The sequence below is a fragment of the Poecilia latipinna genome, unplaced genomic scaffold (genome assembly GCF_001443285.1).
Source record: "Poecilia latipinna isolate Pla-1442-1.1 unplaced genomic scaffold, P_latipinna-1.0 Scaffold958, whole genome shotgun sequence".
NCBI lineage: Eukaryota > Metazoa > Chordata > Actinopteri > Cyprinodontiformes > Poeciliidae > Poecilia > Poecilia latipinna.
The window spans coordinates 72,547-97,861 of NW_015113574.1; the positions used below are offsets into that span (position 1 = coordinate 72,547).

The window sequence follows — 25,315 nt, forward strand, 5'->3', positions numbered from 1 at the left end:
TTGGCCAAAGAACTCCAATCAGTGCACCCCCCACTAATCATAAAAAAAAAAGCCTTGAGCTGTATCCTGGTCTTATCCAAGGTATTGGCATTGGTTAATATATATTTATTTATATTTATTTACCTAATTAGTTGATGTAGAAATAACCATCTGACACGGAAATGCTTTTGCACCTTTAATTTGCCCCCTCATTCCTCACATATGACACTGTCATGAAGTCGAGGCCCAGGAGGAAGCCAGTCTGCGTCTTTGGCACCGTCCAGAGAAATAACACCCACATGTCGACTGCCATGGAAGCTGCACCGCAGAGGTGTACTCGGATCAGCCGTATCAGTGGAACTACTGACGGTGGTGTTCCTTACCAAAGCAATGCTGTCCTTAAAATGTAGCGGGGTCAGCCAGGGGTTTGTCCAAGCACCGTCTGGCTGTAGGTGCTTTCAGTTGACTGGAGCTGTAGTCAGTCCTGGAGCTTTCAAAAGGAAGTTATCTAACCAACTTTTATGGGTGTTCAAGAATATGTATAGGTATGCAAATTAAAAAGTCAGAAATTCCTTTATCTAAAATTGAGGCATTAAAATACCTTAAATTTATGAAAATAATTTTTATTTTCATTGCGTTGTGTGACTCAAAGTTGTTGAAACTTCCGCTAACTAGCTGCTAATACAACCTTAGCTTACCTACCTAGCGTTTTGGTGTCATATCATGGGTAAGGAAAGTAGGAATGTATCACAAGTTGGTTAGACAATGGCTAACCATACAAGGTTAGGCGCATTCTGTGGGAGGAAAAAATTAAATTAACTTAGCATTACAGGGGTTAAGGCTGTTGAAATTCTTATCCGGTGTGAGAAGCATAATGTCACTGCCAAGTGCCATTAGCAGATCCCAGAAATTTCACTGTTTATGTTATCCTTGATTGTAAAACAGCAGAATTCCCCAGCCTTCCTTTATATTTAGTTTTTCAATCTTAAATTTTATTCAAGGTAACATTAAAATAGTCTTAAAAAGTCTTAATTTGTACTTTCTAAAACATGCAGATGCCCAGCTGATGTTCACCGAGTGCAAAAGGAACAGATGGACATGAGTGCATTTTGTACTTTAGGAATATTTAAACATTTTTTTTAATGTTTGGCCCCATATTTTCTGTAGGTCAGTGTGTGTGCTTGTGCGTGTGAGCCACACTGACGTTTGGCTCCTTCGGTCACCAGTCATTAAACAATGGGGGGCCAACCTTTAAGTAAGCGTATTTGAAACGGCATAGAGGAAGCTGCGACCCCATCTGACATTTCTGTCTGGACTTTGTGACCTTGCCTTCGCCAGGACAGGAAGTGTCTCTGTTATTTCCTGCTGCAGTATTCGTGGCACTTTGGCGTTTACTCGTCTTTGGGACTGGGAGAAATCTCCTGAACAGGTATAGTTCTTCCTCCGCTGTAATTTAAATGTGCTTTCTGCTCGACTGTCACGTTGACGACAGTTGGGATCACCTTGGTGCTACTGTCCTTAAACTTGATTTTGTTAAGCTGACAGCGATGGATGATATTTTCAGCTGGTGCCTGTGAACAATGAGCACTGATGCTCTGTCTTATTATTGCATTGCAATCACATTGTGTTGGAGCTTCCCTGCTCTTCTGAGTGACACTAGCGGCACATTACTCATCCTGGGTTTCTGTTCTGTGCTGGAGGGCTGAGTGTGAAGCATGTGGATGGTTTCCTCCAAAGCTAGCAGCATATAACATTCCTTCTCAGGAACTAACCCAGATTTACTGATTTATCGGGGCCTCTAGCTCAAAGGGGTCAAACTTTGTTGGTTATCATCTTAGATATTGTGTGCTCAGTTTTGAAACCAGCGTCTTTTGGCGGTACATCACTGACCATACCATCCATAATACTGAGTAGAATGTTGCTGTTAACAGAGATGTCCGATTTCTGATCTCTAGCATTTGAGCTTTTTAAGAATTGAGCCAATTCTTCTTCCACCACATATATGAATATAATGCAAAGGATTTTTCCAAGCCTTATGACTGTGGGAGTTTATTAATTTATATTGAGTAAAGGTGATGTCACACTGTGTGGGAGCAGCAGCTGTTTCATTGTTACTATGACAAATAATAGAATAATTATCTAATTGAGTTGTTTTAAACTGGTTTCAGAATGCTATTTTAGCAATTTGTTCGTGAAAAGACTCTCAAAAAGCTGAACAACCTGGTAAAAAACGCCAGCTCTATTCTAGAGATGATTGTTGAAAAATATATAATGATTCTTTGAAGGACATTTAGATTTTTTATGACATCTAATTTAGCTCAGGTATTAGAAGTGTTTTTTTTAAGATGTGTTCAAATAAAATTATTCTTAGTGCCTAACACATTCTTAAAACTTGTTCTTCCCTCAGTCTCCACACTACACTGAAGAGTGTTATGTTGTAATCCTGATGGAGTGGCACATTTATTGGATGAAAATTTTTCCAACTAACAGTTTTTCTTTTTTCATCTGGGAAATTTCTATTATTACATTAAGATGAAAGTGAAAACATGACGGATATGTTGAAGTAGCTGAAATTTTTTTAAGGATTTACGGTTTCCCGCCTTGCTTGTCTTAAAAATGTTATGATGCAGCAAAGCTAAAAACCTACTTATATCCTGACTTGTAACATTTATTTGGCTTCCAATCTGAGATTAACTTTTTTTTTTTTCCAAAGTGAGATTGCGTTACAAACAATCACTGCAGAGGAAGCCGCCTGTGAGCCCGGTTCCTTCTGTTTTTGTACAGAAAAGAATGGTTTGCTTGTTTGTACCGACTTTGTCTCAGGAAACGTAGTGACAGCTTTTGAGTCAGCACTGATCGATTTACACCCAGTGTTTTCTTTCCGTTTGCCCTACAGAGACTGGGCAGTGGCATGCAGTGTGAGGAAGGAACGGAATGGCTGCTGGAGTTGCTGATGGAGGTGCAGCTGCAGCAGTACTTCAAGAGGATCCGAGACGACCTCAACGTCACGCGGCTCTCGCACTTCGACTACGTCAAGAATGAAGACTTGGAGAAAATTGGCATGGGTCGACCTGGTGAGGCAGAATATCTGTGCGTGTGACATTAAAGGCAGAGCTGGGCTCATTACAGATGTTTGTTTTTCGCATTTATTGTGCCAAGTTACACTGCTGGTCGTATTTGTTGACTTACTCTGGTAAAGAGGTGGAAAAAGCCTGAGAGTAAGTTCAGTAGTAAAAGCTACAATTTCTCTTCCACTACATATATAAATAGTTTTCAAAGTATTTTTTTCAAGCCTTATGACTGTGGAGTTTATTAATTTGTATTGAGTCTATGATTTTATTTTTATTTGGCTGGACTGTGGGTCAAATAAAAATAAAGCAGAAATAAATTATTTAATATCTTGAAATTAAAAAACAAAAAATCACCAGCCACCTTCAGGGCTGTGTGCTCAGTATTAGGGCAATATTAAGAAAATAATAAAAAATAAAATTTCAAGAATAAAGTCATAGTATTACAAGAGAGTTGTACAGAAAAAGTGTTTAAATATTTTTGAGAATAAAGTTGTAATCATCATGACTTTATTCTTGAATTTAATTTTTAAAATTTTTTTTAGTGTGATCTAATACTCCGTCATGCTTATTAATATTTCTGTTTTGCATATGTATTTCCTTTTGTGGTTAGTAATGGCTCAGTGTCATCAGATCTAAATCCAGTCCTCCACTACCCAACATCCTTAGTTTTACTTCCACGTCCCAGCTGATAATTAGACACAATAGGAGGAGGCGGTGGAGTGCTGAAGCTTTTGTCTGTGTGGTGTGTGTGTGCGTGTGTGTGTGTAAGAGATCACAGCAATCGTATTCTGAATCCACTTACTGAAGTCCCTCTGGGCCTCCCTTCACAGAGCTACTTCAGACTAATTAAATCCCACTTCTTTTGCTCTTATAGGCACTCGCAAACCTTTCATCTGCCCACTCCTTTAATCATCTCTTAAAGATTTTACCTTTTGCTTTATTCTACAAGTTTATCCTCTGTATAATTGTAAAATTTCAGCTTACTAACTTACCACTGTGTTTCACTTTTTCTCATGGATTCAGGCCAGAGACGTCTTTGGGAGGCCGTGAAGAGGAGGAAGGCCAAGCGGAAAACCTGGATGAGCAAGGTGACGGTCAATAATCCATTCACCAAACGCAGGAACGCTTTTCATTACTCTAGTTTGCGCTGTGATGGTACGCTGCAAAAGAGAAGGATGAGCCTTCTTAAAGAGAGAGCCTCTGTGGCGCTTACTCTTAAAGTTGAGGCAAATATTTATCATAAGCCTGGCGGGGCCCCAGGCTTTACTTGTCGCCACACCTGGCTAAGTGTCGTTTAATATAAAAAATACTTGAGCTTTGTACCCTGAAAATATTTAGTTAAGTATATTAATATGCTGACTCATTGTCCATTTTTTGGTAATATTTCTTTTAATTTATTTACTTTTGAATGTGAGCATTATATGCACTTCATAGCTTGTTTTAAGGCTGATTACTTCATTAGGATGTGACTGAGGTGTCAAAAAATGTTTATTTCAATTGCATTTCATTGTGTTTGCCTTTTGTTAAGACGCTATATTTGGTGTTTAAGTATTGTTAATCATGTCTTCTGATAACATATAATTATGTAGTCAAATTTTTAAATTTTTGGTGAACTTTTAGCATTTTTTTTAACACACAACCATGGTGTACCAACCCAGCTCCCCCTACCTCCGGGCTCAGCAAGTTTTCTCTGGGAAACGCTGCATAAATGGATTACCTAAAAGACAAGACTCTTAAAAAGTCAACATGCTAACTTAAGTCCTCCAGGAAAACTGTGGTAAACAAATAGGAGTGCTTGTTGGCAGTGGAGTCATAGGATCTATAATTACACCTGTCTGTTTCCGCCTCTGGCACCATCCAAAGGGAGTCATCTGCTTCCTCAGCATGCTTTCTGAGTGCGTGCGTGTGTGTGTCTGTGTGTGTCTGTGTGTGTGTGTGTCTGTGTGTCTGTGTTGTCTGTGCGTGTGTGTGTGTGTGTGTTGCTAGAATCTTATGAATGCCCAGCCTCCCATTTGAAACCGACTAACCACACCATGACCACAGGGTGGTGGTGTTTTTAAAAAGGTCTGCCACATTATGTCATGTCTGGTTTTGTTGAGAACGCCAACGGCTGCGTGTTACATCCAGACAGTTGTACGTGTTTGGTACAGTGGGTCCATTCAAGAGTCCACTCTATATCCTTGTGATTATGAGCTCATAACTTGAACCAACATAATGTCAGCGACTCAGAAAGGTACAAAAGTTTACATGACACTTGGACATTTTCACATGTGGTGAACCAAAATGTAGGGCGTATTTGTTAAATGAAAGGATAATCATACTTTGGCTTTCAGTGTTTTCCGCCAATAAAAATGTGTAAAGTGTGGTTATGAAACCGTAACCCAATCACACAGAGCTTTTTCAATCCAGTCAGTAGAAAAATAGAGTTTCGGACAGTTGCAAACCCACCAAGACAAAGGTCGTCCAGCAAATTTGAAAGACCTGAGAAGAGGAGCTGTGTCTCTGGAGGAGCTGCAGAGATCCTCAGCTCAAGTGGGAGAGTTTGTCAACACAGTGATTTTCTAACATGTGCTCCAAATATCTGGTCTTTATGGAACAGTGGAAATCGGTCACTAAAAGTCTGATTTGAGGACTTCTTAAACATATACTTACTCTCTTGGATAAAACTTTTTAAACTACTTTGAATAATTAATTGAGTTTGCTGTGATATAAATGTATATGGAAATTTTTAGTATTTTAAAGACCAAAATGAAATGACAAAAACAGGCAACATTTTTCCCAATTAGTTTCTTTCAGTATAAAACTCATGAAACTTTAACAAAAACTGCAGGTGTGTGTCTAGTGAATTTTTGATTAAAACGTGTTTGTTCTTAATTCAGTGAAGTTTCTCACGGTGAATAGAGAGTTCACACATTTTACTGAAGTAAGAGTAGCGATACTTCATAAGAAAGTTGCACAAGTTGGAGTAAAAAGCTCAATGTAGTAAAAATACTCCTAAAAGTATTTTTTCCCCAAAAAAAGCTACATGAATAACGCAACTACCCAATTCTGTATGGAGCTACAGGGAAAACCTATAAAAGTTGGTATAAACATACTCCAAAAGACTCACAGCTGTAAATGTAGCAAAATGAAGTTTTACAAAGTGTGGTGGTCCAGTTTTAATGGTCAGTTACAGAAAACTTCAATTTAATTTTGTGACAAAATGTGAAAAAGTGTTATGAATATTTTTGGGGGTCACCATAAGGGTTAGTGTTATCGCTGTTGATTTTGGTGATTTAATCTGTGTTTTTACTTTGAAGTTGTAGCTTTTGTAGAAGAGAAAATATTTGTTTTTCGTTCCAGGTGTTCAGCGGGAAGCGGATAGAGGGCGAATTCCCCCAGCAGGGACAGCTGGCCTCTTCGTTCCGCAAACTGTCCCTCACGCCTCCCCTCTGTCTGGGCGACGGCGTGCTGGACACTCAGCTACATGGCGGCAGCGGCAGCAGCCCACTGGACGGCCAGCAGCTGGCCCTCACCTGCCTCATCCCAGAGAAGGACCTGACGCTGTTCGAGAAGCTCGGCGACGGCTCATTTGGCGTCGTGAAGAGAGGGGAATGGCTGACGCCTGGAGGGAACGTGGTGAGAAGACGTTTCGGTTCATTTAGTCCGTTTCTCGGGAATGAAGTGAAATTTTCACGGCAAGGTGGAGGGGGAAAAAAATCAGCCATAAATCTGTTGATCCTCCAGGTGAACGTGGCGGTAAAGTGCCTTAAGACGGATGTCCTCAGTCAGCCGGATGCTCTGGAGGATTTCATCTGCGAGGTCAACGCCATGCACTCCCTGGACCATCAGAACCTCATCCGTCTCTACGGCGTGGTGCTCACACATCCCATGAAGATGGTGGGGGCGCAGACTCAAACACGCAACAGTTCTTCATAGATACGTTGCATGTTATTGTTTTACATCTGGAAATTTTGCACATACCTGGAGGGCAAAAAGACAATTCTTTTACTTTCCATCCGTAGCCGCGCCGCGCCGCTGCGGTCGAACAATCCCATTAACAAAATCAAACCTGCAGATGTAGGTGTTATTAATTTAGTGCAGTGTGCCACAGCAAAGGGAAAATAACAGAAAAAAAAACTGAGCAACTCAAAAACACTCGTATTCCTTTTTTCCCCCCCATCTTTTGTCATCTAGGCTACACAAAGACCTGTTGCCATAGCAACGAACAGACAACACCTCCACGACACCAAAAAACACGCAAGCATTTCCCACACAAAGTACAGAACATTCAGTCTGTTACCAGTTTTATGTTTTCAATCTTGATGTTTTATTTGGCGATTATTAATAAGTGATCGGTGGTTGATTAGCTAATTTAAACACCTGCTCTGTTGATGATCTGTCAGACTTAATGTGTGGATTGAACTAGGACACATCGGATTCTGCAGCACATCTACATGTTAAGGTTGTCAAAGTCAAGCTAGCATAGCTGACCTACTTCCCTCTCCTTTGGTATTTTTTTATTAAAGCTTTTCACTGACCTGTGGCAACTATCTAACTATGTAAAACGGAATCACATTTTATAGTATTAACAATAAGCAGCAAAGCACTAAATCTCTTCATATGTCAGGCGTACATTTAAGATTTAGCTCATTATGTTGACAGCTAAAACCCCTGGTAATCATATTATGTGAACTGTTTTTTGCTCGCTGACAATCTTATGCATGTGACGTCACGCTGCAACGTGCCTATGACAAAAATTAAAATACTTATTTGTAATTTGCATCTCAGAGTTGGTCTTCAGTACTCTTTGCTGTCCTTCCCATCAGGTGACTGAGCTGGCTCCTCTGGGTTCTCTGCTGGATCGTCTGCGATGCGTTCATCCTCAGGGCCCGGTGCTGATCCACACTCTGTGTCAGTACGCCGTTCAGGTAGCGAGCGGCATGGCTTACCTGGAGCAGAGACGGTTCATCCACAGGGACCTGGCAGCGAGGTAAGGCAAAGACAGGGACGCTACCCATGTAAAGGAAAGTTAGAAACACTAATCACTTCTAACTGCACCCTCTTCTTTGTTCAGGAATATCCTGCTCTCCTCAGCTAACAGAGTGAAGATCGGGGACTTTGGCCTGATGAGGGCGCTGCCTAACAACGATGAGCACTATGTGATGCAGGAGCATCGCAAGGTTCCCTTTGCTTGGTGGGTGAAGGATTTAAACTAATACATTGTAGATTGGGAAACATTCAGTTTTATATAATTTATATAATTTATAGAAATCGCAAAAATTACTTGTTGAGAATTGTCCACAGAAACTGGGATTACATATAGGGCAGCAGCAAGATGTAAACCTTGTGAAGAAATGAAATATTTGATTAATTTCAGAAAGTGAAACTTTTATATACAGATTTAGTACACATAAAGTAAAATATTTCAAGCTTCTATTTCTTGTAATTTTGATGAATATGACTTAGAAACAATGAAAACCCAAAAATTATCACAGAAAAATTTGAATATTATAAAAAAAAAGAAGTTATAAAACGCTCATAAAAAGGTGAGTGGAGGAGAAAACCATGGTATGAAAAGGTGCAACACGGATAACCAAAACCGTAAGGGTGATGGCTTTATTATTATTATTTTGCTCTCATGTAATATTTTACTTTTAGTTTTCTGTTAACCATGGGATGATGTTACTGCAATCAAATTGAAATACTTTTTAAGACTTTGTTTCAAACGTCTTTACCAGAGGGTCAGTAAGTGTGGCTGGTACTGAGTACACAGTGGTGAACAGCTTCAGTTTCCTGCCTGTCCTGTTGCAGGTGTGCTCCTGAGAGCCTGAAGACGAGAACGTTCTCCCACGCTACGGACACCTGGATGTTTGGCGTCACTCTCTGGGAGATGTTCACGCACGGCCAGGAGCCTTGGCTGGGCCTGAACGGCAGCCAGGTAGGAGCTGAAACTACTCACCTCACAACATCTGAGAAAAAGGACTCATGTTTACTGTCATCTTGCGTTTTTTGTGTGTGTGAATTTAAAAATTAAGATTCTCCACAAGATCGATAAAGAAGGTGAAAGGCTTCCAAAGCCGGAGGACTGTCCCCAGGACATCTATAATGTCATGCTGCAGTGTTGGGCTCAGAAACCAGGGGATCGACCCACTTTTGTCGCCCTGAGGGAGTTCCTGCTGGAGGTAAGACGTCACACTCACATATTTAAGTGTACACCGGATGCTAATCTCATCACCTTTGGAGCGTGGAGGCCTGACCACTTCCCACTGGTTCAAGTGAACCATGAGCTCCACCTAGTGGTCATAGAAAGCTTTTCAAGAGTACGAAGGGATTGCGGTGAAGGATTACGTCATACAGTAGCTCAAGAAATGTGGAAATGTCACCTGAAATACACAAACTAAGCACATTTGTTTGCTTAAGTACATATTGCTAGGCTTCAAAAATCTGGTGTATCATATGTTTTTTCTCAAATCCTACCATTTTGTTTTGTCATTTCTGTCACTTCCTGGAATATTTTATACATGTATATATATAATATCAAGTGTGAGATATAAACGCTCTAGAGTGTTGCCTTGATTGTGTGATGCATGTTTAAGAAATCCTTTAATCTCCAACCTCATTCAGCTGTGCCAAACACCTGGGTGGATGAAGCTCCTCCACTTGGCTACAGCTTCCAGACTTCTTAGCTTCTGACTCACAGAGCAGCCCTCCCCCATTCAGCTCCTTCAGACTAGCCATCAGTAATTGGCAAACACCTGGTGGAACTGTCCATCTGCTGACCTTATTATACAAGCTACTTCTCAGTGAAATGCTGGTGTAAAATGTTGTTAAAGGGTTAATAGAGGAGCCATGTTGTGAAGACTTCCTGAAGGTGAAGTTTCAGAAAGAGCAGGAGTTTTTAAAGCAACAGAGTCTCAATTTCAAAGATGTTAAATTTTTTTTATAACAGCTAAACATAAAGTTACTTTATTGTGCTATAAAATGAAACTATGTGCCTGGAAAAACACACAACACTGCCCCTTTAAGTGCCTTTTTGTGTGCGTCTCTCTTTCAGACCATGCCTACCGACATGTGCGCTCTGCAGGACTTCGATGAGCTCGACAAACTTCACATCAAAGTCAATGACGTCATCACCATTATAGAGGGGAGGTGGGTGACGGTGACTCGGACTGCGGGGGATGGGGAGCGTTTGGTCGCGGTTCACTGACTCACTCGCACATTTCAGGGCGGAGAATTACTGGTGGCGAGGGCAAAACAAGCGCACCCTGAAGGTGGGGCAGTTCCCCAGGAACGTGGTGACGTCTGTCGCGGGGCTGTCGGCGCACGACATCAGCAGGCCTCTTAAGAACAGCTTCATCCACACGGGTCATGGAGACACCAACCCGCACCGCTGCTGGGGCTTCCCGGACAGGATCGACGAGTAAGAAGCAGCTTTCAGCTGAAATAAGTTACTTTTTGAATGTAAAACTTCTTAAAAATGTCTCATTCTGTGAGATGTTGGGAATAAAAATCTGACTTCTATCCAGCAGAGGGCACTCCTACATTATAATATAATAATTGCTGCTGCTGATTGGAATAAAGTCAGCATGTTGACAGTGATGGTTAGTCTGTCCTTGTCTTTCTTTCAGCCTGTACCTGGGGAACCCCATGGATCCTCCTGATGTTCTGGAAGTGGACCTCAGCGCCGCTCGGCCCACACAGCTGCCGGGACGAACCAAAAGTGGGTTAAAGTCACACAAAGAGAGGTTTAACCAATCATAAAAAGTGTTAATATATTCTACCACAAACACAACTTTGCAAAGGTATCTTTTTTCACATCTGATCACGACCACAAACCTCTGTATTTTCTTTGGGGTTTTTTTTTATGTGATTGAGTCACACAAATGACATCAGAATTATGAGGTGAAAGGAAATGTTTTAGAATCAAATATGAAAATTGTAGTGGGCATATTGTTTTATACTTGTTTTATTCTGTTTTCTGGCTGAACCTTGTTTTTAAACGGAACAATTGGATTTGTAGTTTGATTAAATTACACTGGTGAATTCTTGTCTCTACATTGGGAACTTTTGAAAGCTGCTGGCTGCAGAATGGGGCTCTAAACACAACAGCAAGGCCCATTTTTCTCTTTTTAAAAAAAATAAAAATTTAAAAAAAGCATGTATCATTTTCCCTCCACTTAACAATTATGTCCTATTTTTTGATGGCCTATCACATAAAACCCCCATAATAAAATTAGGATTATGGTAAGTTCCAATAGTGATCAGATTTCACTTTAAAACAATATTTTGTAGGATTAAATTGATGTTTTGGTACTCCAAATATTTTTTGCTTGCTTTCTTCTGACCAAAAATTTAGAAAGAATCCTCAGTATGCTTTCTGACATTTGCGTTTTTTATTTCTGTCTCTGCTGCTGCTACTTTTCCTCCCTCTGTTTTCTCTTTGCGGCTCTGTTTTTATTTATTTTTGCAGAGGAGCCTCCCCCCCGGCCTCCTCAGCCAGCCGTGTTAATCAAGAGTAAGTCTGGTTTCTCTCAGCAGCTTCTTAGCCACTGTTCCCGTCTTCTCTGTTCCCTCTTTGCTCCACTCCTCAAAGGTACATTTCACACTTTTTTTTCTTCTCTCCTTTGCTGTGTTTGCAGTGGTCCTGTCCCCCTAACAGTTTGTCTTCCTTAAAATCATTCTTCATCTCTCTATCTGTATCCATCATTCTTTTTGTGCTTTAACCGGAACGTTTTTCTGTTTATATCATTTTTTTGTTTGTTTTTGGTGTCAGATGATCTCTAAGTGGTTGTCACGGTTACTTATACTGAAACATCGTCCGTTAATGAGTGGAATCTGTTTTCATCTCCAGAACCATGCTACGATCCAGTAACTGAAGACGAGGATTCCACCTCTGCAGTACTCAGGAGATTATCTCTTAGGAAAACCGGTTCGCTCAAAGGTCTGAAGCTTAAACCCGCTGCATGGGTCTCTGCCAACAAGCAGAGTAGCCGGACCTCAAGTTCAGCCCACACCCCGAGCAGCGACGTGTCCCTCATTGACTTCGGGGAGGATTTCTCTCCTTCCCCCGTGGTGGAAAACCAAAATCCAGTGCTGGCAAAGCTAGCGCTGCAAGTGGGCAACATCCTGGACAAAACCCCGCCTCAAAGTCCGTCCAAGTGGCTGCCACGGCCCCTGCACCCCACGCCGGTGGTAGACTGGGACGCCCGGCCGTTACCGCCGCCGCCGGCCTACGATGACGTAGCCCAAGATGAAGACGACATGGAGGCAAGTTGAACCGGAGTAGCTTCAGTGAATCCAAGAAACAAGGAAAGTTTGTGTAAACCTTTTAAAGGTGTTCTCCACTGGTGTGTTTCTCCACTAATAAATGTACTAGAAAAATATAGCTGGCTAATGAAGTATGGATTTTCACTGCAGGATTTCACCAAAGGATTTCACTCCGCTTTGTAATCAGAAGAGGCACCAGAATCAGAGAGATAATTTGGCGTTGAGTGGACAGGATCTTGCAATCGTTAAAAATTGCAGTTTTAACAAAGTTTGATAAAGATTCTGAAGCTAAACTGAGTAAAATTTTAGTTGCAAGGAGTAGGAACGATTAATCAGATTAATTATAATTAATCAATTTATTTGTCAACTAATTTAGTAATCAATTTATAATTAACTGGAGTATATTGACTGAAAAAAGACTATTTGGTTAAATAACATACTCAGAGCAGTAATGAAACCAAAGCTATACAGAATGTCTCTCTCTATATATTTGCATTTATGATTAAAATTTTTTAATGTAAAATATGTTGTAGTCAAATCACCTCAATTACCATAGTTTAACTTCACCCGGTTCAGAGTCACTAGAGGAGCACTACGGTTTTACGCATTTTAGGCAATAGACACTTCATTTCTTTATTTGAAAAAGTAATCGGATTACTTGTTTGTTTGCATCTTTTTATAATTTATAAATAGTATTTGCAACGTTATATACGAAAGGCTTAAGAGGCTTAATAAAAAATCTTTAAAAAAATGCCATTTTTTAAAATGGAATCAATCAATTAATCAGAATAATCAATAGAATAATTGAATATTAAAATGATCATTAGTTGAAGCCATACAAGGAGTTCATCCTCACATATAAGCCACAGTTTAACCCATAACCATGGCACTGCAGTGCTATGAAAAATAGCAAAACAAAATAGTCAAATCCAGGAAGACGTGATGATCTATATATTCCAAACTTTATCAAATGAAACTTTGATTTGATTGAAAATTCTGGTTGGTAACTTCCGACCTCCTTTCTTCTCAAAGGTGAGCTCCATCACCAGCTCAGAGCAGCAGCTGGAACACGATCAGGCTGCTGTCCACGGCGTAGACGGAGCTCTCTCCTCAGGACAGATGACCGAAAGCGACGGTGTCGTCTCAAAGGATCCAGAAAGACCGGTTCTGGAGGACAACCTTTTCCTTCCAGGCAAGCACAACCATGCTGCCTCCCCGTCCTTCTCCCAATCCGCAGAGATTTTCCAGGAACTTCAGCAGGAGTGCATGAGGAAGCTCAACGTCCCGACAGGCGGGGTCGGTCAGTGGACCCAAATCTCAGCCTCTTGTCCTACTCAGAACACCCAGGAGGATCAGCAGCGTCTCTCCACCAATGAGGACAAACCTCAGATCCCCCCACGTGTTCCAATCCCCCCTCGCCCAATAAAACGGGGAGACTACACGTCTGCTCGCTGGTCGAGGGACCTTTCTGTTTCCCCGATGCTGTCGGACCCCACATACGGCATTTCGGGCACAACCCTGGAACGACCGCCTCAGATCCCGCCCAGAGACCCTCTGTCCCAGCCCAACTCCCGGACGCCAAGCCCCAACTGTGCAGTGGTGGGCTCCCTGCACCAGAGGATCTGCTCCGTCAGCCCCTCCACCCACCAGGCCTCACACGCCTATAGCTCCTACCTCTCCACCTCTCCCGGCAAACCCATGCCGACCACACACAGCTTTGCTTCGGACCCCAAATACGCCGCCCCCAAAGTGATCCAAGCCCAGGATAGGGACAACGCCAACAGAGGTCCCTGCATCCTGCCCATCGTCCGAGATGGGCAGAAAGTCAGCAACACGCACTATTACCTCCTGCCAGAGAGGCCGCCGTACCTCGACCGCTTCGAACGTTTCTTCAGAGAGGCTGAGAACCTCCCGGGCGGCGGCAGTGCTGAGGACAGGCACACACGGCACGCCAACACGGCCACTGTGAGACCCATGGTGGTCACCGCCCAGACAGTTCAGGGACTCATCCAGCCGGGAGAGCTGAAGGCTAACTTCTCCTGCAATAACAACTTTGGCATGAGCGCACAGCGGTCAGGGATGAAGACATCAGTTAGTCTCCCTCGCGTGTGTTCAGACGGGCTGACAGGTCCGACAGTGAATTCTTCCTGCAGCCGGACGGAAGACGGAGGGAACTCTCTGGACAGAGTCCAAATGGTATGCTCGGATTATAAGATCCCCGTTTTACCGTCTTGTCTTTAACCAGCACATGATGCTAATATAATATTTCATTAGGCTTTTTTCTTTCAGAGCTTCTCTGTGATTGATGAGAAGCTGCTGCACTGGGAGAGTTTTTGTGCTTTTTATAGCAGACCTTATGTCCAGATTAATGTTCCCTGTGATTAATTGTTGTAAAGCCAGGCTAAGGTGCTGACCTCAACCAGATAACCATCTGTTCTCGTTTCTCTCATCAATAGCTCTGAACACTGGCCTCTGATGCCACACTAGAGAAGATATATGGTCAGTTTTAGAGGCACTAATTAAAAGTGATGAACATCGCATATTTATTAGAGGGTTTGTTTGTCCTGCCTTTGTTAGACATAATATGGATATAATGTATAGCAGATTTTAATTATTAGGATATTATAATATGCTATGAAAAGAGAAACTATGGACAGTTTGCATTTTAAGTTAAAAATGAGAAGTTTTACTTTCCAGTTGTGTAACTGTTAATTTGCGTCTTTTGTTATAAGTTCATGTTCAAATGATTAAGAACCAAATAATGATTGAGATTAAAATATCATGACATTGACACAAAAATATATGGTGTGATATAGCTGCTTTATTTAATGTATAAAAACTGTAATTATTCCTACTGCTATAAAAAATAATCAAACATTGATTAATGGAAGTAGGGCTGCAATGGACAATTAGTTTAGTAATCAAATATTCTACCGATTATTCTGATGATTCATTGATTAATCAGATAAAGAAATGATCAAATTCAGCAGATTTTTTAATTTAAACAGCTTATTTTATAAAATACAAATATTTCAATTCAAAGTGCAATAATATAGGATTCCTTTGTAATAAAAGATAAAGGACAGCTGCAAAAGGTCCTTAAGAAAATTCTTTACAGAATTTGAACCAGGTAAAGCTAATCTCTGCCTCATGAGGAGTTCTGTATAGAGCATATTTACAGACAAAAGTTTTTTTTTTATCTAAATGTACAATGTATGTATTTTTTGTACAGTTTAGCCTAATTACTGCTCTGAAAATATTTTTTTCAACAATTGGCCCATTGTGAAGTATGTACCCTCCAGTTAATGATTAATTAATTAAGGAATTAGTTGATTATGTCAGGAATCAATTAATTGGTACCCCCCTAAATTAAACTAATGCTGTGAGCAACATGGATTCATTGTGAAATTTGATATCTACTTATAAGTATTGAAATCATAAATGCCTGGCAGTAGGAGAATGTTATCAAGGTAAAATTATGGATCTCCAAAGGAAAAGTTTTTATAAAAAGTCGCATCTCAATGTTTTAATAATTTCAAAGCGAGACATGAAACAAAGTCCCAAAGCGACTGAAGTACAGTTTAGCACAACGCTCTCTTTCTCAACCGTTCACTGTTGGTCAGCTAGATAAAGAGGGCTGCTGGATTTTATCCTTTGCTTATTAAAAAAATGGATCTCATAGAGAGAAAGTCATGGCGTGTAAAAAAAAAACTAAGAGTAAAATAAACTCAAAGTAGCTGGGTAATTAGTCAGGCTATCTACTCCGATAAAGCCCACAGTTAGCTGCTTAACAGACAAACTGCAGTTTTCAGACTGTTTTCTTAATGAGTGTGATGGGAGGGTTCGTTAGGGTATTTTAAATCTATAACCATTTAAAACTTTGATATGCTTTCATATCAGTAATCGTCCCAGACTTGCATGTCTTTATTTTTTTTAGTATTTTGTGTACAAAGAGCCGCATTGATGTGTCCTCTTAGTTGGTCCTGATAAATGAATAGCCATGAATTGATTTTCTTTATTCTGGAGGCAGTTGGAAACGCTGAAAGCTTTCCATTGATCTGGCAGATACAGAGATGTTTGGCCAATCACAACAGCAGTGCAATGAGATTTTAGCACCTTGTATAAAACGCACAGCAGATCAATGGGAGACACTGACATGCACTAGATAGTTAACCAATTGATATTTTTTTGTTTTTGGTGGTAATCGTGTGTGGAATTGCTGCAAGCTTTCTGCTCCCCATAACACAGCACCGTCAGTGTTATTTCTTTGAAGTTTGGTTTAGTTTGATTGAGCTGAAATGATTACGAGACTTCAGACTGATGTGGGTTAGTTTAGTGGGAGGTGTGGGACTTCTCCCTGATCAATGGAAACACTCAAATCTCACATCAGAGGGGGAAGCGAAAAGCAAGTCAGTTGTTGGGTTTAACATTTGTTTAAAATATTGATTGAAGTCAATACAGATGATTTCATCACCAGGAGATGTGATTATGGTGTTTATATAAAAAAAATCTTTCTCTGAGATATTTAAGAAAAGCAGTTTGGAATTGGTGTGTGTTGTAGATGGAGATTTCACTTTTGTCAAGCTGCTGTCGTGCAATTTCAGGTGCAGGAGGCTGTTCACGGTGTGACTATAGCAGAGTGTCAAGCCGCCCTCCAGAACAACAGCTGGGATGTCCAGAAGGCTGTGCATTACCTAAAGGTGAGAGCATATGATTCACTGCATGGAACAATCCTGCATCTGTGCTGCTCTCGGTAACTGTTTAGTGATGGACTTGCATTAATCACAATATAATGGCTCACTCTGATGTAAAACTTAGAAATGATTATGGAAGTGACATTTTCTGTCTTTAGCTAGTAGTGCAGTTAGCACCCTGCATTGTAAAAACTTTGCGTTGTAGATCCCAGCCTTCACTCAGGTTTCTATAATACTTGTTTAAGCTTGTTTAAGATCAGAGGTTGATATTGAAATCTCAACAAGATGAAGCAAGCTTTTCTGAAATATGTTCATCCTTTTTGTTGTCTGCTGAAGTCTTGCTCTCTCTGGCTCTTTGCACCATTAATGAGCCAAAGACATACTAGATAATTGGAAATATGTTTAGCTCAGTTCTCCTGAAGTCACATAGTTTGGTTTTCCCTGGTTTAAATTCTTTTTGAACCAGCTATTTTTTTAACTAATTGGGTAGTCCAAAAATTAGTCAGAAGATTAGCCCAACACTGTATTGATTGACTGGATGGAAATATTTGTTTTAGCTGCAGATCCATCCTTCATACAACTGAAGCATACACAAAGGAAATGTTTTGTCACTTCATTTTAGTGAGTATAAAAATCTATTTAAAAAGAAACGAACTGAATTGTTTATCCAGATGTTTTAATATATTTCTAATATTTTATCACAAAAGCTTAAGTGGTAACATGAAATATCTGGAGAGATGGCTGATTTTTTTTTTTATCCAATTAATCTTCAGATTAAGTGATTAATAAAGCAATTCTTAGCTGCAGCACTGTATGTATTCTTCATACAGTAATGACATCCACCCTGAAGAGTGTTTCTAGTGTGACCTGATAGCAGTGAACATATGTTGAATTTGGACTTTCCGGCTGCTGCAGATCAAACTCAAGATCTGATTCTAGTTAGCATCTACTTTCTCAGTGGATCTCCATTGAGTTATCATAATTATTTTCCACTAGTGAATCTTGTGTCAAAAAGATTGTGAAATGTTAGTATTCAAAATAACAATCCAGTTGATTAACTGATAAAAAGTTCAAAGTAGGTTTAGGTTTTCTTTTGCTTTCACCTATTGATAAAATGGTGTTGAACTCATTAGCCTTTTTACTTTTCCCCTCTTTGGGTTTCTGTTTTTCTTGCTGCTGTTGCCCTCTTAATCATTTATCGATCCCTGCTTTCCCAGGGCAATATTTCCAACTTTCGTCATGTTTGTAATGAGAAAGGCAGGTCCAAACATGTCCTGTGTTATAATTGGTTCAAGGCTTGTGTTTGTGTGTGTGAGACAACAAATTGTTAGTGTGTATCACCATCAGAAATAGGAGCCTTAAGGACCATCTGCTCAGAGAACAATACCACAGCAACAATGGCAGATTTTGATGGCGTGCTAAGGAAAACCCTCGAAATAAAATAAAGTTAAAAGAATCCAAAACTTTCTTAGAAGAGCTATCTTCCTCTGGGAAAAGATATGAGCATCAACATCAGTGTGATGATGTGTTACTGTCGGTTCTCAGGAGAAGAAACAAGGACAATCTTCACCCTAAGAATGTTGAAGAACAGCTGGCAGTCATTTTCACACAAATACTGTCAATGAAAGATTTAATAGGTCTCAGCCAAGACTCCGTTTCTAGAGGAAGTGTTTGCTTCACAATAGGTCGTTTCACAGAAAACACAATGACGGTAAAAAGTAACGGTGGTGTGTGCATGCGTGCATGCATGCGCGCGTGTGTGTGTGTGTCTGTATGTAAACTTTGATAGGGTTCATGGGGATCAATTGGGTTTACGGGGACCCTGTTTGGTTAGGACCCCAATTTGTCCCCATAAACCCACTGATCTCAACATCGAAAGGGTTTATGGGGACATAATGGGGCCCTAATGTAGTGAACCTCATTTTTAGGATTCAGGTTAGAGCAGGGGTGGGCAACTCCAGGCCTCAAGGGCCGGTCTCCTGCAACTTTTAGATGCGTCTTTACTTCAACACACCTGAGTCAAATAATGAGGTTGTTAGCAGGACTCTGGAGAACTTGATTGCATTTAGGAGGTGATTCAGCTTTCAAGTGTTGGACCAGGGAGACATCTAAAAGTTGCGGGACACCAGCCCTCGAGGACCAGGATTGCCCACCCCTGGGTTAGAGTTGGTGTGGATTAACTTGAGGTTAGGCCCAAATAGTTATGGATGGATGAATGGAAGCAAATGAAGAGTTACAAGTTTAAAAATACAAACCAGTGTGTGTGCATTAGCATTCATATTTTGCTTCCTCTAATTGAAATGCAGGATAAGAGGCAAACTGTGTACAGAGACCCTCCTGATGGAAAAGTCATGGTGGGACTATAACAGACCTCTGCATAAATAAATGTGCACACCTTAATGAACTGAAGTGATGTTATTTAGAAGAGGGCAATTTTCCTCCACAGGGTTGTGAGAGATTGATCATACTTGCAGGAAATTATGACTTCAGTTTATTGCAGGGACTAAGCTCGGTTTTACATGCTGCTGAATCGTTTGCTGTAGTTTTCCAGTGACTATTGACGATATTGGAACATTTTCCCATTGTGGTCGACGGGTCAGTGTAATTTGGTTCAGGACTTGAGTGGATTTTTTTGTAATAACCTTATCTAATAAAAAATTTAATTTGTGTATTATATGTTCATGTATAATGTCAGCTTTGTTGGTCCTTGGAGAAAAATCAGGACACTGTCCCCACAAACAACCAGAATTAAAAAAAAGATAATTACATCAACTATAAATACTTTTTTCCTTACTGTCAGATAAGGACAAAAGATTTTTAAAACATTTTAGTCAGTTAAGATTACCAAAATAATCACTTGCAAAATTAAGTAAAGTGGATGTATTTTAAGACAAAACCTAAAACACACTGCTTTTCTTTTGTAAAATCATGAAAAAATTCATTATCACAACATATAATGAAGAGGACGGGTCTGTTTATCTTTGTGTTCAATTTCCAAACGTCTGAAGGTGTTATGTTTGTTCTTTCAGACAATTAGAATGCAACAATTAATATATACATTGCTCAGTGTATTACTGTGTGTCAGTGCAAATAGCTTTTTGTAGTCTGTATGGCTAAAAATGCTCTACAAAAATTCAGTTTATTTACAATTTATCATAAGATAAATTGTAAATAAACTGAATTTTTGTAGTCTGGGAATTAGTCTGGGAATGTTCAGCCATCACACGGTTGAGGAGGAGATGGCATCATTTCCCCAGAGATAAATGTGTTTTAATGCAAATTGTGTGCATCAACCTTGGAACAAAAGCAAACAATCTAATGAAGATGGTATGAAAATGTAGTTATCAGTAAAACCAATTTTCTACTGATTGACTTCTTCCTCTTTGATTAGGCTTTCAGTCCACTTCAGAGTTTAGTATGACTAAATGTGAGACGGTGAAGAGGAAAAAACATTGCATATATTTTTACCGTGTGGGGGACTTTAATGCGATAATTTTGACTAATTACTTAGATTTTAATGGGTTACACCTTTTAGCGCAAGTAATCACAATTCTTTTATGTATTATTTTACATATAATAGTTCTGAGTGGAACCTTTGTATTTGCGTGTTTCTGGTACGCCCGTAAACCTGCCACACAAACGACACGTACAAGCAGTAATGGATGACAAAGCTGCTTCTCTAGGCCCGCTGGGGGTTCATTTTTGCTTCAGAATATTATCTGATGGGACGCTGGAAAAAATGTATCATTGTGTAGAGTTAGCTTATCAGCGAAGCAATTCAAACTTAAAATAGCATCTCAATGCTAACATGGTGCAACAGCACAGACTTCACCAACGCTAATGTTGGTGCCCACAGTCCACCTTTCTAAGATTTTGTTTTATTTAAAAAAAAAAAGGTTCCATGACTGATCATGAGTTCCTGAAACACTTGAAAGCTGTTTGTTTATAGAAAGTTTCCTAGCTTAGTATTATTGTGGCCACTTTTACTAAGGAGAAATCGAGTGCTCCGATTTATTCTGATGCGTTTGCTTACGATAAATCTGTGAAAAAGAGAGACTGTTTTTGTTTTTTTGTTTTTTGCCTAAAAATGGCTTGATGTGTGATGTGTCTTTCTGCAGGTGGAGCAATTGTTCTGCTTGGGTCTGAGGAACAGGTCCGAGTGTATAAAGCTGCTGGAGATGTGTGACTGGAACCTGGAGCAGGCCAGCACTCAGATATTAGAAGATTATGGATCCATAACAAGACAAAGGTGTGGTTTTCAATTTACTTTTTTTTTTAACTAGACATTTTAAGTCAAATGTTCAAAAGTGAGACTTCCTTTTTATTTAATTTATACATGAGCATCCAATCTACATACATGTATCACAGATTTAACATGGCATCTGTGATGGCAGTGCCGTTTGAATATTTATTCATTGTTTCTGGAAATTGATGTCAGTCACTTCTGATCCAGTTCTTCCTGCTGACACACCCGTTAAAACGTACTATTGAGCCGTACTCCTTTGCTGAACTGCTGGAGCTTCTCTTTGAGTATTCCAGCTGCAAGTTTTCTCTGTCTGGCACCAGCATGATGCAATGTTTCTATGACCGCTGTGCTTTGTTAATGAGGCCGAGTGTCACATTTGGCTGCCACACTGAAAACATTCTCTGTCTTCTTTCTGCAAAAGAAAATGTAAAGTGTGTTTTTATATATTTTTTAGGTGGTTTAACTGCACTGTGAGGAGTGTGTCCTTCCGAGTGTGTGTTTTAGACTGCGATACAGAGTTTCAACAGATCCAGCATAAACGGGGAGGATGTGGTTGCTAATAAACTCACTCATCATTGGTCTCATTACTTTGAAACAACGGGGCCAATTATAGTGATGCATGGCGACGGGCGCGAAGCCTCCACTGCACCGCAGAGCAGAGTAGTTCACCACGGACTGCAGAGGCTCACAGCGCCACCGGGTTTCTGTCCACTTAACCTGCATACGACGTCTTGCAAAAGTATTTATACACCTTGAATTTTTCACATAACATCGTCACAACCACAGACGAAGTGAAGTATAGCGGAAAATTTGACAAAACTCAAACATGTCTAGAGACTAAAAGTAGATTCATTTCCATTACAAAAGTGCCCAAATCTTTGTGTTTTTGTCAAGAAAAAAACAATTTCACAAATGTGGTTTTCCATTAAATGAGAAATTGAATTAAAACCACGCGTCACAAGTCATTAAATTATGGCAGAAGTAAACAGTTACATGAAAAATATTCATAATTTAGCAGTGACACTAGTGCTCATCATCCATCAGCGTTCAGAGGAGACGTTGGCATCTGACTCGGGCGTTGACGCAACAAACCCTTCGGTAGCGGCTACAAATGCGGCGTTTTGGGAAAGTTGTAGTCGGTGAATTTACATAAGGCTATGGATTCAACACGTTCAAATGACACACAGCTTTTTATTAACTGTACGATGCTGTGAGAGATCTGTGGGTGAAAAAAACAAAACAAAAATTAATCATCTTCCTACCACTTACTGTCGGTAGTAACATCCAGCTGTTGGTCATGAGACTCATGTGATACGAAAAAGTGTTTCCATTGCAGTTTTGCAAATAAATCTATTTTGATACGGCCAAAAATCCCCCTCATCCTAGCACAGACATTTATCGAAAACCTTGTTTTGGTTTCTTTCTTTTTTTTCATTTTTTTCAAAATAGGCATGTTTCCACCAAGTGAATTTATTTTTGTAATCTCCCTGCCAGTCAGATTAAGTTGTCCTTTACCCTTTTCATTTTTAGACGTTCAAAGTTAGAAGTTTAAGTTAAAAGTTTAAGCTGATGAACCAACTCTCCTTTAAATTTCCCTGCTCTGCTACGTTTCTCCCTGACCCGTCTGCTGTGCTCTTTTTTTTCTTCATGTTGTTTGGTCATTAACGCTCTATAAAAAAGCCTCTCAGGCCTTCGTAAAACAGCTGCTTTTATACTGAGATGAAATTACACACTGGTGGACGCTGCGCTAATTACTTGCCTTATGAAGACAATTGGTTGGTGATTTGGGAACGTTTTCCTTTATCTTCATAATTATAGGTTGTTCCATCGCATAAAATCCCAATCAAATACACTGAGGTTTGTGCTTTAAGGTGCCAGAATACGTCTTCAAGGCACTGATTGTTTTTATGCTTTAGGCGCATCGACTTAATGCAACAAAAAATAACACATCACTAAACAAAGATCAGCTTAACGATGGCTGGATGACTAGGCAAACCAAACCCTCCAAAGGAAAAGCTCAGCAGTGACTGACTGCTTACCGTTTAAACAAATCATCTTCATTGGCCTCTCTGCAGGCAGCAGATCTGTTTCAATCGTCAGTGAATCGGTCGGTATCGATCGACGTAAAAAGTGAGAATCTATTGTCTAGAGACGTTCATTAAAACCCCGGAGCCCATAAAAAAAAAAAAGCGGGATGTGTACAATGATAAATGATCATTGTACACATCTCTGATTTCAGAGAGTGCACACAGTTTCCTCCTCACACTCAAACGCTTCTCCTCTCCTCTTTATATCACAGCTGTTGCAAATATCTTCAGGTAAAAAAGCATTTTTTGTTTTAATACAGGCAAGTGAGTTGCATCTATATATGTGACGCTCGTAGCAAAACTTTTCACGCTTCCTTCAACTTGTTCACCTTCAAACCACAAACTTCGATATATTTGATCAGGTCTTTATCTGATTTTTTTTTTTTTCAGAAATTAAAGTGGATCATACAATTGTATTATCCACTGATACCCCAAAATAAAATTATTTGCCTTCAAGAGTCGCCTGATCAGTACAAAGCTGTACTATGAAGGTGTCAGACGCATTTCGGAGAATAAAGAGCGTCATGAAGAAGAAGGAGCATGGCCGACACCTGAGGACTAGAGCTGGAGCAACTGGGTTGGATCAAAGCACGTTTACGTGTTAGAATGGTCCAGTCAAAGTCCAGACTTGAATACAAATTGAAAAACTGACAAGACTTGAAAATTATTATTTGGATGCTCTCCGTTCAATCTGAGCTGTTTTTAGAAAGCAGAATAGATTTCACTCTGTAGATGCGCAAGACCGGTGGACTTTCAGATGTAATCGACACAAAACGGATTAATAATAATAATAATGTATTTTTATTTTCACATCACGTCTTTTCACTGTTTTGAGTTGGTCTGTCTGTTAAATTCTCAATAAGTGAGGTTTGTGGTAAAATTTGGAGCTTCAGAACTGAGAAATATCCTAGAAAACCATATGAAAGTCACAGGTGATTTGACTGGACTCTGCATTTCACCTCATAACGTCCTCAATCTAATCTTAAGCTTTTTTATTTTGGCAGATGATGCCCGAGGGCGGTGAGTTTTGACTGGACTCTCATCTTCAGCCGATCGCCGTTGACTTCAGTCGAGAACAGAAGATGAGAAGCACAAACCGGCGAACTTCGATATGAACCCGTCGGTCACAATCACAGACACTGGAATGGAAAACAAAAGCATCCGAGTCACTGTTTGACTTTTTCATGTGGACGGTTCATGTAATTGTTGCACTTAGTTACAAAGACCTTGAATCTGACCGTCTTGGCAGGCCGGGGAGGAAGGAACGGTCCCAGACAGAAAGACGGCACTCTGAGCTAAAACGGTTTACAGAAAGGAAAAAAAAAAAAAAAAAAGATGGAATAATGTTCTCAGAACGCAGAGTCTGCACAAAACCCCAAACCACAGGCATGCGTTTCGTTATAGGTGAAGCTCATCTGCTGGCAGCTGGATCACCACTTGGTTCTGGAGAGTTATTTAGAAGAAAAGCACAATGAAGTGGTTAATTGGCTGGTGGGGAACGATTGCGGAGGAAATATTTCTTTCTGTTTTAAAGGAGATGTTTGTTGAGTGTTATGCTGCTGAAAACTTGAGAGTGTGAGGTGGAGGGAGGAAGGGAGGGAACATGGTTACAAATAATGAAAAAAAAAACTTTGACTTTATAGTTTGAAGAAGGAAGTGAGTCACAGTGCAGTGCTTCGCTCTCTGCTTATAGAAACTAATAAAACCTCTTGGAAAGTAATGAATAGATGTTGGGAAGGAAGAGAAAAAGCCAAACAAGCACGAAGATGATGTTTAAAAACTATGAATACTCTTTATGGGGAGGAAAGAACGTAATATAATTTTTTTTAAAGAAAAGACTGTATATAATATATTTTATTTTGCATCTTCCCTTAAAAAAAAGCCAGTGAAAGCCACACATTGTGTGGAATATTACCAACCTCCAGGTACAGCGGGTCCTGGTTTCCTCCCCGTAAGCACTTCGCCCTGAGAGGACTCCCATGCATCAGC

At 40.1% G+C, this 25,315-nt stretch overlaps 1 protein-coding gene across 4 annotated transcripts in view; it reads left to right on the forward strand.

Annotated features, from left to right (window-relative positions):
• The window catches only part of tnk2b (tyrosine kinase, non-receptor, 2b), a 58,973-nt gene extending 33,897 nt beyond the window's left edge, over positions 1 to 25,076 (forward strand). For 2 of the 4 annotated variants that reach the window (XM_015049737.1, XM_015049736.1), the window contains 17 exons: positions 2,876 to 3,053; positions 4,074 to 4,138; positions 6,393 to 6,668; positions 6,777 to 6,929; positions 7,859 to 8,022; positions 8,107 to 8,226; positions 8,844 to 8,970; positions 9,068 to 9,214; positions 10,087 to 10,181; positions 10,258 to 10,452; positions 10,661 to 10,752; positions 11,503 to 11,625; positions 11,884 to 12,299; positions 13,332 to 14,495; positions 16,904 to 16,999; positions 21,112 to 21,242; positions 24,331 to 25,076. In XM_015049737.1, the coding sequence (XP_014905223.1) occupies positions 2,876 to 3,053; positions 4,074 to 4,138; positions 6,393 to 6,668; positions 6,777 to 6,929; positions 7,859 to 8,022; positions 8,107 to 8,226; positions 8,844 to 8,970; positions 9,068 to 9,214; positions 10,087 to 10,181; positions 10,258 to 10,452; positions 10,661 to 10,752; positions 11,503 to 11,625; positions 11,884 to 12,299; positions 13,332 to 14,495; positions 16,904 to 16,999; positions 21,112 to 21,242; positions 24,331 to 24,334 (3,546 nt within the window). In that variant the 3' untranslated portion in view covers positions 24,335 to 25,076. The remainder of the gene's footprint in view (positions 1 to 2,875; positions 3,054 to 4,073; positions 4,139 to 6,392; positions 6,669 to 6,776; positions 6,930 to 7,858; positions 8,023 to 8,106; positions 8,227 to 8,843; positions 8,971 to 9,067; positions 9,215 to 10,086; positions 10,182 to 10,257; positions 10,453 to 10,660; positions 10,753 to 11,502; positions 11,626 to 11,883; positions 12,300 to 13,331; positions 14,496 to 16,903; positions 17,000 to 21,111; positions 21,243 to 24,330) is intronic. The other 2 variants (XM_015049738.1, XM_015049739.1) reach the window with 2 other exon arrangements.
• Positions 25,077 to 25,315: the final 239 nt, after the last annotated feature.